This window comes from Mustela nivalis (genome assembly GCF_964662115.1).
Source record: "Mustela nivalis genome assembly, chromosome: 13".
Taxonomy (NCBI): Eukaryota; Metazoa; Chordata; class Mammalia; order Carnivora; family Mustelidae; genus Mustela; species Mustela nivalis.
The window spans coordinates 16,536,559-16,551,089 of record NC_139032.1 but is presented as its reverse complement, the minus strand read 5'-3'; the positions used below and the strand labels follow the sequence as shown (position 1 = coordinate 16,551,089).

The following is a 14,531-nucleotide window of genomic DNA, read 5'->3' as shown; positions in this document are numbered from 1 at the left end:
AGTGGAGGGAGGGATGGAGGCGTGTGAGTCTCGGGCAAGATACTGAAGAGGAGGACTAACATGCTGAGGAAGGCAGGGCTGGTGACCAGCGGCTGGTGAGGGTGGGCTGCTTTCTTGGCTGAGAGAAGCCTTTACCAGCTCTATTCCAACTTCTTGTGAGGCCCCAGACCCAGCCACTTTCCAGAATCGAGAAGATAGGTCAAAAAATTCTACTGATCTCAAAGTATTGCATCATGACGCCACATGACAAACAGATTTTCTAAAATATTTACCGTGTGTTCCTTCCTGGACATAGAGTGTATGCTTATTAAAAAAAAAAAAAAAGGGTCAGGTATTTTTCACAACTATCTGCTTTAGGTACATTAAGCCTCTAGCATGTACAATTGTAGTCAATGTCATGTGAATTCATTTGATAATCACAGATTAAATAACTACTGTGTAGTCTGTTATAGTGCTCTTTTGCAAAAAGACTAGAGGAAAAATATTGGAAATATTTGGAAAAATAAATCGGCCACTGATACTGGCTCTGCTCGTCTTTGGCAGATTTTTTTCTGAACTATTTAGCTATAATTTTATCTGAAGTGTTTGGCTAAATCCTGGGTATAAAGGAATAAGGCTCCTATGGAAAAATGTTTCTTCAGGTACTCTATTTTTTTTTTTTTAATTCCATTCATTGTTTTTTAGTTGTTTGGTTGAGTTGTGTAAGTTCTTTATATTTTTTTTTTATATTTACCCCTGAATGGATACAGCATTTGCAAAATATCTTCCCCCATTAAATAAGCTGTTTTGTTTTGTGGATGGTTTCCTTTGCTTTGCAAAATTTTTTATTTTGGGATAGTCCCAATAGTTTAATTTTGCTTTTGTTTCCTTTGTCTTAGGAGACACACCTAGAAAAATGTCACTAAGGCTGATGTCAGAGAAATTACTGTTTAACAGGTTTTTGTCTAGGAATATTATGGCCTCAGGTCCCACATGTGGGTCCATTTCGAGTTTATTTTTGTGTTTCACTCTTTTGCATGTGGCTGTTGAGTTTCCCCACTACCATTTGTTGAAGAGACTGTCTTTTTCCCACTGTATATTCTTGGCGCCTAGGTGATAGGTTAATTGACCATAAAAGCATGTGTTTATTTCTAGGCTCTTGGGTTCGGTTCCATTGTTCTCAGTGTCTATTTCTGTGACAGGGCAATAGTGTTTTGATGACTATAGCTTTGTAGTATGTCTTGAAATTTCAGATTGTGATACCTACAGCTTTGTTCTTTTTCAAGGATTGCTTTGGCTATTTGGGATTTTGTTGTTGTTGTTGTCACTTTTCTTAGTTCCTTGCAAATTTTAGGATTATTTGTTTTAGTTCTGTGAAAAATGTTAGTATTTTGATAGGGATGACATTAAATCTGAAGATTGCTTTGAGAAGACATAGATACAGCCAAAAGACAAAACATACTCACCATCACAAATCATTGGGGAAATACAAATTCAAACCACAGTGAAATATCAATTTGTACCTGTCAGGACGGCTAAAATCAAAAAGACAAGAAATACCAAGTGTTGGCGAGGATGCGGAGAAACAGGAGCCCTTGTGAACTACTGGTGGGAATGCAAACTGGGCCAGCCACTGTGGAAGACAGTATGCAGGTTCCTCAAACAATTAAAAATAGAATTACCATATGATCCAGTAATTGCACATCTGGGTATTTACCCAAAGAAAATGACAGTACTAATTCGAAAAGATACATGTACCTCTATGTTCACTGAAGCATTATCCACAATAGCCAAAACATGGAAGTAGCACAAGTGTCCACTGACAGATGGATGAAGAAGATGTCACACAGACGTGCACATGCACACACACACACACACACACACACACACACACACAAAGGAATATTATTCAGCCATAAAAAAGAATGAAACCTTACAATTTGCAACAACTTAGATGGACCTGGAGAGTATTCTGCTAATAAGTGAATTAAGTCGGAGGAAGAAAAATACCTTATGATTTCCCTCATGTGGAATTTAACAAACAAAAGAACAAAGAAAAAAAAAAAAAGAGACAAACAAGAAGCCAGACTCTTAAATATGGAAAACAAACTGGTGGTTGCTAAAGGGGAGGCAGGTAAAGGCGATGGGCAAAATAGATAAAGGGAATTAAGAGTGCGCTTCTACTGAAGAGCACTGAGAGATGTATGGAAGTGTTGAATTGTTAAAGTGTACATCAGGAACTAATTTAGCACTATATGTTAATTGTACTTGAATTTAAAAAATTTACATAAATAAATAATGCTTCTAACTGTTAAGGTTATAGATCGAAAGAGAAGGTCATAGATCTAGTTTCTTTCCCCTCTAGAATGGAATTAAAATATTTCCTTTATATTTAGAAAACACTGGTTACACTCATTGGCTTTGCTTGGGAACACGGTCTCCTGAAAACAGCCCTCATCTGCAGGTAAGAGGAAGAGAAGGCCACGCACACTTTGGTTTCTACAATATGGTGACATTCTTAAAACCAGAAAGGACATGTACAAGGAGACTAAAGAACCAGAAAAAACGTGTTTCCATCTGCTCTGCTTAAATCTTCCTGAAAATAGAGATCAGAAAGAAAAATGAAAAAAAGATTAATTCCTTTTAAAAAATGAGTCTTCTACCTATGGATTGGTTCATTTTCAAAAGGAATTAGATTCTGGGCCCACATATCACCCATTCAAGATACAATGTGCGCTCTCACCTCCCACTAAATACGTTGCTATGACTTTTAAATGGAGGGAACATTTAACAAGAAGCAACCTAGGGAAGGGAAGATCTAACACAGACATCAATAATTCATTTATCAGAAATAGGAGTAGTGGTATGAAATGCCAGGAGACTCTTTCATTTGTAGGGAGGCATTTTCTATTTTAAGCTTAGAACAATACAGTCACCTTTACTCGACAAGCTAATACGAACGCAGGCAAAGCTAAACGGAAGGACAGCTTTTATGGTCTCCTCTGCTGAGGCTATTTCTTTATGCAACTCTTATGCAGGATGTGAAAGGGTGACAAAAAATGAATTTTTATAACTTTTGTACTTCTGCAGTGATTTCTGTCACCCAATAAATAGCTTTAGCACTAGAAATGTAATCATGTCAGTCTAAAAGAGATGACTGGCATGGAGTTTTGTGGGTGCTTTCTCTCGTTGTACTAAAACCCACCCGGCATTAGGGCTTCTCAAGTCATCTACCAATTAAATCCATTAGGTCGGAGCCCAAGTTTTTTCATCCCGTAACCCCTAAGCTTGTAGCACAGAGCCACTCACAAAGCAGGATCTCGCGGAGTGCCGTGGAATGAATGAACAGATGTAGCTAAGCAGGAAATTATTCCAGATACGCTCTGGAGCCCACTGGTCAGATCACACAAAGAGGAGGTGTTCACACAGCAGATGCCTGAACCGCTTCATTCTGACAACGATTAGAAATTTCTCCCCTTCGCGATCTGGCACCAGATTCAAAGACTCATGCACTGTTCCAGGAGGTGGGGAAATAGAACTACAGAAAAGCAGATTTACTGTAGACTAAGTGAGTCACCGCTCTTGCCACCTAAGGCAGCAGAAAAACCTACCGAAACCACTAACCTCGGAGATAGAGACCTCTAAGTCTTATATTAAATCTGAAATAGTCATAGGTACATATATTTGAGGTGACCGTGATTTTCAATTAATTATTTATCAAGAAGTAGATAGAGGAATAGAACACATAATTTATAGTAACAGCTGTAATCATAATTATAAATTATCTAGCACCTAATACGTAGTCAGTTGTACGTCTGGTGTTTTAGGTATTTTACTGCTAAATTATAATAATTTAAGAGATAAAAACAACAACAACAAAAAGGAGGAAAGCTTAGAGGACTCAGGCCCAAAGATTATAAAGCTGATTCAGGAGGTCCTAAACTAAGCGTCAGCTCTTCTGAACTACAAAGTCTCTGCTAATTTCCCGGTGCCAAGTGACTTCTATTCCAACAGAATTATCTAGCTTAAAGACAGATCCATCAATCACACCTATAATTACGGTCTAATGAGCAGAGAGGATATCTTAACCCCAAATGCCAGAGTACATGGCTTGCATTTGGCCAAGAAAAAATCAGGGGGCACTCCTCAGAGGAGGTGAAGGGACATCTGTTGTCCCAGGTCACGCTCCTAGAACAGAGGTAGGGAATGCTGGTGGGGTACCTCTGGAAATGCTGTATTTCACTGTCAAGACTACAAAGGCAAGCCCCTATCAGGAACAATGCCCGTGTGCTCCGAGAACCAAACCCACGCCGCACTCAATGAACCTTGGACCATACTTGGAAGGGGTTAAAACAGGGCACACCAGAGTAAGCCAGAGCGAGCAGAACCATGGCCATGCTTCTTGAGAACAGGTCTTGGAGAGGGCCAAGGAATCCTCGCAAAGGATATGTTTTCTCAAAGGCAGCCTGTAAAAAGCCATTCAAGCCAACACTCCAAGAGCTGTCTCTGTGAAGCAGAGCCTCTGTGGTTCGCAATGTTAGTCACACGTCTGACACACCCTGGGAAACAGTCACCATCACCACAGAGAGTTTCAATGCAAAAACTCGCCCCATGTGAATTCAGACAAGATGGCCCATAGGATATGATTTGTTTCTGGATTCTACCTGTAGCTGCTCTTGCCCCTCAATACCCTGCCCCAAAATACCCTGGGTGTGAACAAGATGGAGTCTTTCCTGTAGCTTCCCTGTCCCTCTTTGCTCTCTACAAATGTTGGAATAAAGCAAACTCATGGATCTAGTATCATACAGTTCTCCTTAAGGCTTGCCTCAGAAACACAGATTTCTCCCGATACCACTGAGGTACTGGAGAGCAGTGTTAGCATCATGTGAAATTTACATGGGTCGACGCACAATTTGGTCCTAGAAACTCTCAGTGAATGTAGAAAACGCACAAGCGCAAGTATTGTTTAGGGAGGCCTGCTGTTATTCATAACAGCAGAATGATCTGTATAGCGAAACTTATCAGTGGTGACTTTTTGGTATTGAAACTTCAAGCTTTGGGGCACCTGGGTGTCTCAGTGGGTTAAAGCCTCTGCCTTCAACTCAGGTCATGGTCTCAGGGTCCTGAGATCGAGCCCTGCGTTGGGGGGAGGCTGTTTCCTCCTCTCTCTCTCTCTCTGCCTGACTCCCTGACTACTTGTGATCTCTGTCTGTCAAATAAATAAATAAAATCTTAAAAAAAAAAAAAAAGAAGCTTCAAGCTTCTTTATGAGTGTTTCAGGCTAGTTCACAAATTACGTTAAATACATTAGTTCACATTGACTCACATTATAACCCTTGGTGTGACAGTCACTATTAACTTTAAACAGTGTAATCTGGACAGCAATGGCCAGGACTGAGAGAAAGCTATCCAGTTTAATTCAGACTCCTTTGGTTTTTTGTTTAGAAGGCTCTGAAAAATTCTATCAAAATCAATTTATGCACTAATGCTTTTACCGCTGAATCTGATCTGTAACGTTTACTGAATTATTAGCTAACGGCACGCTTTCCACAGTAACTTTCTTGAGGCTTCTTTGGAGATGGTGAAATGAGGGAAAGAAGACAAAGAAGAAACCCACGTGCAGTCACAATTATCTAGGTCAGATGATTTTAGCTAAACTTACTGAGTTCGTTAATCAGATCATACTTGCTGAGAAATTTTTTCCTGAAGAAAAACACAGGCTGGAAATCGTACGTAAAAAATGGGTAAAACACCCCTTTTTGCTCCTTCTGAGATTCCAGACTAAAACATGGAAGTAAAAAATCAAAATGATTGCATTTCAATCATAGCATTATCCTGGAGGAGGTTTGCAGTAAAAGGAAAAAAGCTAATGGGATCTAGAGATTAGAAATATCTACTAATCCTTTAAAGAATCTGGGTCATCTTAAGCAAGAAAAACCATTCCCCTTTACTTTCTGAAGAATGTTAAGATATTCCATGGTATCAAATGGATGTGTGTTTTCATCTGCTCTCCCAAGAACGACTGTACTGACTGGAGAGAGGAAAAGTGCTCAGATGGGTTTCTATGACTCTTGAATGTGCAGATAAGAAAGGTAATGGGTTCTGTACATGGTGAGCCTTATAGGTATTTCACATCTATTAGTGGAAAACACAGTCACTACAGAATAGAAGAACAGAGCAGCTAATAAGAAAGCCCCTGCGGAGACCTCAAGCAAAGGAGTCAACCCAATTTGTTGAATTTAACCCAATAAAGTAACTTTTGGGGGGTACACTTTGTTTTGCCTTTCGCTTTAGACCCCATCCCCCCAAACGGTTCAGGGGCCAATTACCTCATGAGAGGTAGTATTCCCCAGCTGTGCCCTCAAGATATGGAAATGCTGAGTCCTTCCCCAGGGTTCTCTCTGTGACCATTCTTACCATGGAGACCACCCCCTTTTGATTACCCAGAAGCTTCCGTGGAAAGACCCCTGTTCACCTTGGAGCAAATTTATAGATCATTTGTTACCAAGGCTTTCTAAGGAAATACTTCCCTCAGCAAGAGTGGAAAACAAAAATCCTTGGCAGCCACAGGCCACCCACCCTTCAGCTGGGCCTTACTTGTTCTCGTTGCTTGCATCGTATCGAGGCATTGGGTCCAGATCATTCCCATTCACGTCACAACTCGCCAGGGCATCCTACAGCCACAGAGGAGAGAGCAAGAGGAGGAGACAGACGTTTAGTAATTAGCCATTAACCTGAAGGCTCATGCATTCTTAAACACATTTCTGCAAGAGAGTAATTAGATTAAATAATACATTCATGGTTCGGTGGTGTCAGGATGCCTTGTTCAGTAATAATCACTGTTGTATTTTTTTCCTTAAGGTGAAGACATACTCTCCACAGACCAAGGAAGAACCCAGACGATTGTTGCCAACACATTTTCGCTCATCTCTGGAACTGACCTCTCACCCAATTCCTCTGAAGAGGTCCCCAGGGACCACCAAGTATTCTTGGACTCTCTAGAAGCCAAGTGATTTATTTTCCAGGGATTCTCTCTCTATTTCTTGCTTCATTTCTGGAGTGTGTACATTCCTGGTAATTCAAAGATTTTGGAAGATAATTCACAAATAACTGGCCAGCCAATTAAAAATCAGTATTAGAAATTTATTATATTGGGTTATCGTCGTATCTCCATCAGGCAAGAGTTGTCTGGTTCCAGATGTTGTAACTACTATAGACGAGTCTGTAATTCAGACTTTTTACTAATAACCAGTGACCCTCTGCCCCAACCAAAATAAAGAACACAGTTTTATTGTGGGTCAAGGCTTTGGAATGAGGCATAAGCATCTGTGAAGCCAAAGCTGGGTCTGTCCGCTTTTAAAAGTGATTGTGAAACATCTCTGGATTCCCATATTTCTTTCTTTCGATTTTCTCAATTTCCAAAAACAAATTACTGGCTTATACTTTTACTCCAATTTAAATCACAGTAGGTAGGACTAATTTAGAAAGTTTTGTATTTTCTGATGTTTTAGGGTATCTCCTGATTTCAGTTTTAGTGAAAGTCAATGCTATCTTTGTTTTCTAGCTTTAGGGCTCTGGTTTCTGGAAATAATGTGTAGTACCGAAGAGTCTGATAGTGGGAGAAACTACGCAAAATCCACTGGACCTACAAAGGTGGTAGGTAAGTCCCTGCTTCTCATACAAAGATGGCCCCACAGGCCACCCCCCGTCCTGCCATACTGGTCGCTAGAGCATGAATGGTATCAAGTGTAACCGACTAATTTTACTTGCAAGGAAAGAGAGGCTTAAGACAGGCTAAATAACTTGGCCAAAGGCATGAAGCATACCAGCCTGTGGAACCAAGACTTGAACCCAGGCCATGTGCCCCTGACCCCATCCAATGTGCTTTTCTCTATACTTCACCGGATCCAACATGGGACAACTGACAATCATTGGTACTGCTCACCACACAGTTATGTTCTAGAGAATTCTGTTTCAAGGGAGGGTAAAAATGAAAGGGTCAAAGAATACAATCACAATTAGGTTAAAGCTGTCTGTGTTTCATCAAATACATTTCTAGCTTGTGGGGGGGCAGCAACACCCCCAAAAAACCGACACTGTGTATGACCAGAAAGACTTCTCTGCTGGGAGAGAGGTCCCCACAATTCTGTTCTTTATTCGACCTGGGCTCACTCACTGCAGCCGTCAGGCCCTGGCTTCTACCGTTATCAAGAGAGGAGACAAACAGAAATTTCTTTTTAGCTCTCAAATTCTACTCTATGAATGCCTGTGTGTGCTTGGAGGCAGGGTGAGAGCAGCCACTCAAACATTTTGTTCAAATGAGAAGGAAATGAATTTGCAGTTCCTTCTTTCTCTCTCTCTTTTTAACCTTAGGGAAAAATCATCTAATTTAGCGGAAATTGTTTCAGTATGTCATTGTAAAAAATTAATTTGTTAAGTTTCTTGGCTGAATGTTTGACACGAAACGGCTGACAGGCTGGAAGACTGTGAGGAAAGATTCAAGTGTGAGGGGACGCTGGGGGGTTCGTGTGGAGGAAGGTCTCCGTGGGTCAGAAATATGGGTCACTGTGAGCCAGTGGGAGTTTCCCGGGCACCAAAGAAGTGGCTTGGAGGTGTTTTATTTGCAAAGATAAAGTGGAGTCTCTTCAGGAAAATTAATTTGAGAGTCAGTATCTTGAAAGAAGTGAGACTGAGCGAATGAGAAAGGAACACTGGAAACAATATGGCGGAGCTCTCTCTACGTGGTTTGAGAAGCTGGAGCAGTAGGTGAGAGAGAGAAAGAGAGGGAGAGGCGGAGGGAGTGGGGCCAGAGGAGATGAGGAGAGAGATTGGATTTCAAGAAGGCATCATATCCCTGTCTCTGAAACTTGGCCTTGAGGAAAAAGTTAGGTCCGTTCTGAGTGAGCCCTGGACAACATCCCCCAGGGCCGCTCTGTGTCCACTGAGGCAGCAAGCTTGCCGGGACGGGAAGTCGTCTGTGCCGTTGGGCAGGGGGAACCACGAGGCAGGGCCTGCCTCACCATTCTCTGCCAGCTCAGGCACAGGGTGGTGGGTGGGGCTGGCTGAAGTCACTCCTTTAATGACCATGAACGACAACATAGAAGACAAAAATCTGCAGAGACGGGGTCCTCCCTGTCATGTAGCTCAGGATTCCTTATGGGTCCCCTCCGTAAACACGGGGCAAAGCTTCCCACCCGGACCTGTGACTTTCCTCCTTTGGGGTCAGTAAGACTCCTGCAAAGGGTAGCAAAGTAGACTTCACCATGACTTAGAGCTGCTTGTATTTTCAGGGATAGGAGAGGAAACTTTAAGTGGCTAGAAAATCACCGATTTTAAGAGAAAATTTTTCAGTATCAACAACAAATATAATTTAGGGACACTTGACACAGCCCAGATTTTGGAATCAGGAAGGAAGGCGGGGTGAGGGGGTCGTTAAAGGGGCCTTCAGTGATATCAGTGTTTCTGGGTGGAAACAGTTGTCACAAGAGGTCTGAGGGGAAGTCAGAAAACGTGGGTGTGAGTGGGACCCACGGGATTTTCTGCCAAGCCGTCACGGGAATCAGAGTTATATCTGCAGATAACAGGGGATTGTTGCATGCTCTATATTTTACTTTTTTTTTTTTTTCTTTAAGATTTTATTTATTTTTTGTCAGAGAGAAAGCCCAAGTAGGCAGAGTGGCAGGCAGAGGCAGAGAGAGAAACAGGCTCCCTGCTGAGCAAGGAGCCTGATGCAGGACTCCATCCCAGGACCTTGGGACCATGACCTGAGCTGAAGGCAGCTGCTTAACCGACTGAGGCCCCAGGTGTCCCCATGCTCTGTATTTTAGACAGAACACTAAGGTGTCAGGAAATAAATTTGGAGCCGACAGAGAATGGCATACTGAGAGATAATTATGGCACTCTCAACTGAACTTAGAAAGCAGAAGCCAATGGAAGGAATGAGCTTAGAGCGTAGAGTTTAGAGAGATCATGGACACATTTCTTCTGGGCAGTAGATATCAATGGTGGTAGAGGGGACCCAGAGACCCAAGGGGCAGAATTTGACCCCAATGTTCTATGGGCCTTGGGTATCAAAACCAGGATGTTCAGTCAAAGTACTGAGTGTCAGCACTTTCCTTGCTCTGTGGTCTTGGGCTCATCTTACGTTCTCTTGGAGTCCTGGAATCACACTTCCTTCTTAAGAAAGGGAAGTGACTGCTTCTAGGACGAGTAGGAGGCTGATTACTATTATCCTTTGAAAAAGAAGAATTAAAAAAAAAAAGAGAGAGAGAGAAAGGCCAGTAGGAAAAACTTGAGAAATGTTCTAAGTACGTTTTCCTCCATAAGAGAAACAGGGCCCGTTGCATGGCTGCGAGGCTGAGGCTTTGAGAAGAGCGGTCATTATTGGGAGCAGAGGGTGGTGGGGTGGGGTTTCTGCCGCCTTATCCCCTGCTTTATGTCATCAGAACATCAAAGGCATTGGAAAGTTGAAAGCAGTAGCTCGTGCTCCCTGTACTCAGAGGGCATGTCTTTTCATAAGACGAAGCAATATGCAGAGCCTACTCTGTTAGCTGAGATTTTCAGTAGTATCCCTACTTCCTGACCATCATCACTCATGTCCCCTTATTTCCCAGGGGGGAAGGGGTTCCGACCACAGCACACACTCACATAGTTCTGCATCAGATCCGGGTGGGTTCTCTCAATGCCGTCATCCAGGATGGTCACCACGATGTTCTTTCCCGTGTAGCCTCTCTTCCAGGCTCCTTCGATGTTCATGTCTGATTGGCAGGGATGTGTGTTGTCACTGCAGTGCTAAGGAAGAAGGAGGAAGAGTTAGCATGGAGGACTCATCATCGGAAGATGGGAAAATCACCTCCGTGTGGAGGTAATGGAGCGCGTTAATGGAAATGCGGAGGTGGCCCACGGAGCAGGACCACGGGTCTCTAGCACAGTAACAGGAGAAGGTGGGAAGGGTAGATGTGGAAAAGGCAAGTGGGACAGAAATCTTCTGCCAGCTCTGCCCTGTCCTAATGCCATAGATCCTTTAGAAAAAATAGAGTCAAGTAAATTACATCCCAGTGGCACAATTGGGGGTGTGTCATTTTATCGTAGCACGTATTAATGGCACATAAAAAGGCATTGTAACATTTCTGGTTTTTTGTGTGTTTTTTTTTTTAAGATTTTTATTTATTTGACAGAGATCACAAGTAGGCAGAGAGGCAGGTGTGTGTGTGCGGGGGGGCGGGACAGGCTCCCCATGGAGCAGAGAGCCCGATGTGGGGCTCAATCCTAGGACTCTGGGATCAAGACCTGAGTGGAAGGCACAGACTTTTAACCCACAGAGCCACCCAGGTGCCCGCATTGTAACATTTCATTCATAAACCCACACTAGGCAAGGGTAGAACACCCACTTGATCCTTTCTTAACCAGGCACCTGGAAGCCAAACCAGCCAAAGCTAAGAACTCAGGCCACTTTTGGACAGTGTCAGCCAGAGAGGGGCTTCTGTCAGAAACCTATGAACGAGAAACAAAGTAACAGACCCGTCATATCCCTTTTGCGGAATTAACCAGAGCATTAACGCCAGGACAGGTAGGGGGCAGGCACACTTGGCCAGCGGTACTTGGAGAAGGGAACGAGCAAGGGGACAGGAATGTGTTGCCAGGGTCAGAGGGCAGGCTGGAGAAACATCGGGTTTTAGCTCATTAGGTTCAGAGTTACTTGGTTCCACAACGGCTATAACGTATAAACATAGTAAGAAATGCATGAAACCAGCAGCTTTTTCTGTTAGACAAATGTTCATCTAATCCACACAATGACCCCTCCAAGTCCACCTCTTTGAAATATCCCTAAGGGGTGTTGTTTCCCAGGTTCCTAAGACTTCACAGAGGAACAAAGGAGAAAAAACGTGCTGTAACATAATGCCGTCGTGACATGGGCCACCCTGGACCTTACCATTCTCCATTTTCTTGCTGCCTTTGTAACAGTTCAGCTCTTTGGGAGTGGGAAAGAATGCCAGCTTTATAGGCTCTGAGTATAATGGAGACCCCACTGCCCCTGACTCAGTTTCCTGAGCACCTACTACCTGCTGGGGTATGGCAGGAAGCAGCAGGTAAGGTATCCTGTCCTAATGAGCCTTCCGAAGGAGAGACACCAATCAGAGCCCTCCTTGGAAAGGAGGAAAGGAATGAAAGAGGGTGATGTGATGGCTCATGCCAGGGGACCAGGGCACACGACTCTTTGGTCTCAGGAAGTGAAATCAGAGCTGACGCATGAATGGTAAGAAAGAGCTGCTCTGCCCAACAGCCTAGACATTCGTCTCTTCTCGGTAGAGATCACAGTCAATGCCAGGGTAACATAAGGTGGGAAACTGCTTAGCACACCGAAGAAAGAAAAAGAAGGTGGTGTATGGCTGAAGCTCAGGGAATGAGGGACAGAATGGTCTGGAAGACAGCCAGTCAGAAGCAGAAGAGAGGTCAGTCCATCCAGGGCTTTGTAGGCATGACTGGGCTTTTATTCCAACAACAACCTAAATCAATGGAAGCTCATCTCTTTCCGAACGTCATCCATCAAAATCTGGTGCTAATGAGAGACAGATGCCTCTAACAGCCTCTGATAAGAATTTGTACATTTATTCTCCAAATGAGACTGCCTTTCGTCCAATGTTATCAACACACTTGACAGTTTCAAGGATTCACTTTCACAAAGGGTGTACCCACTTTTCACCACAGGTAATATCAATTTCATGGAGGATGAGGGCTTATATATTTTTTGAACATCTGTATCTTTTCCTCACCTTCTTGACTTATTTCTGGCATTTGAGGCTCTGCACACACCCACACATTCACTCTACTGCGACACTGACCCAGATTCCACTCTCTCCACCTCCCCGCAGTTTTCCAGGCGTAGCCCAGCTCCTATACCTCTTCTCACAAAGACTTCTCATGGACTTCAGCCGACTCATCAGTCTCTATCCCATCCCTGAACTCAAGGATATAGACAGACAGACAGACACAGACACACACATTCTGTCCTATACAATCCAACCCCCTAATAAATCCAACCCCTTAATAAATTCTGAATTGCTCTTGACTATTGGATCTTGTATGTGAATTTTGTCTTATTGACTGTAAGCCCCCAAAGACTATGCATTAAACCAAGTCTAACCTACGACTGTGGTAAATATTGGGCCAACAGATCACATGCCAGAAGTGAGGGCATATCCTCAACCTCATTTCCAAGTTCACAGCTGCTGTGATGCTCGCTGCTCCAACCTTGTCAGGGATGCCTAGCCAGCTAATGCTTACTTAATGGAGATAATCATGAAAGAAATGATTTCCGAAATGTCTACGTTTTCCAGAAGTCTCCTTCTGGCCAAGAGTGTGGGCCTCTCCTCACCAAACACTTTAATGTAACAGAAAGCAACCTTGACAGGTTTCCACGTCATTTTCCCTTTCTCAGAACCTGTTCTGGCCACCTGTGGTATCGTTTGTGACATGAAGTAATGTTAATGTGGCCAAGAGGTGGGCTGGAAGAAGGAGATGTGCAGGAAATGGGTAACCCACAAATGGGATAGCCATCCTGGAGTGGAGGGATGCTGCCTGAAATTGTAATTATGAAAATTGAAGAAAACCAGCCGTCTATGGAAAACATGTGTGTTAAAAGTGAAGCAGTTAGGTTTCTTTCTTCCACCTCTGCCCCTGTTGAAACCGACTTTAACAGATTAAATATTTTTGTACCATCTTTTTTTCTTTTCATCTGCCAACATGGAAAGGGAAGGAGAGGAAATAGCCGATTCATTCAGATCATCTAATATAGCAAGTGGCCAACATGTCAAAAGAAGAAGAAATCAGGGCCTGGGGTGTTTCCTGCAAATGAGGAATAAGGTCAGAGGACCCTTAATTCAGAATCCTAAATTCTGAATGTGATCTTTAGATTTTTTTTTTTTTTTAAACACACATTTCCAGTGGTCGAGGCTTCCAAACATGTTTCTGATGTGGTTGTTTCATACACCCAAGATATCCAGAGAGCAAAGACTATGGAATATACTGGTGCCAGTCAGCAATGACCCAAGAGGAGAATGAATTAATCACTTCCTAAACTGCCTCACTGAAATGGTCTCTAAACTGGGCTCTATTTCCTTGACAGGAATCTATGCTATAGCATCACCCAAAGGCAAAAAGAACATAGGTTAGTTCGAATTTCCTCAGACATAGTCAATCAATGTTGAGAAGATCTCGGCCAGAGCTGAACTCAAGGCTAGTTTCCAGAAAGGTGTCACCACATATGTGGTCTATAGACCAGTATTCAAAAAGAGTCCACTCAGAGCCTCCAGGATCTCTGAAGATGATGCAAACCACATATACGCTCAGTATATATAAATACTTACAGTAAATGTACGCACCTTTGTTTCTGAATAATGTACTGTATTTTCAATGATGGCCTATGCACAAGTGACTAAATATTTAGAGAAATGACACAAAATGGAAAATAGGAACGATGCTTGCCACCTGTGTCTCTCACTTCCTTATCCATAAAAGCTTTTATTTGGGAATGCAATTTGAAAGAGTTTGCT

General features: G+C 42.9%; 1 protein-coding gene across 3 annotated transcripts in view; it reads right to left on the bottom strand.

Moving 5' to 3' along the window:
* PCSK5 (proprotein convertase subtilisin/kexin type 5) overlaps positions 1 to 14,531 on the bottom strand; it is a 449,308-nt gene that overhangs the window by 313,569 nt on the left and 121,208 nt on the right. For all 3 annotated transcript variants that reach the window (XM_082694464.1, XM_082694465.1, XM_082694466.1), the window contains exons 4-5: positions 10,627 to 10,770; positions 6,577 to 6,653 (exon numbers count right to left, since the gene is read on the bottom strand). In XM_082694464.1, the coding sequence (XP_082550590.1) occupies positions 6,577 to 6,653; positions 10,627 to 10,770 (221 nt within the window). The remainder of the gene's footprint in view (positions 1 to 6,576; positions 6,654 to 10,626; positions 10,771 to 14,531) is intronic.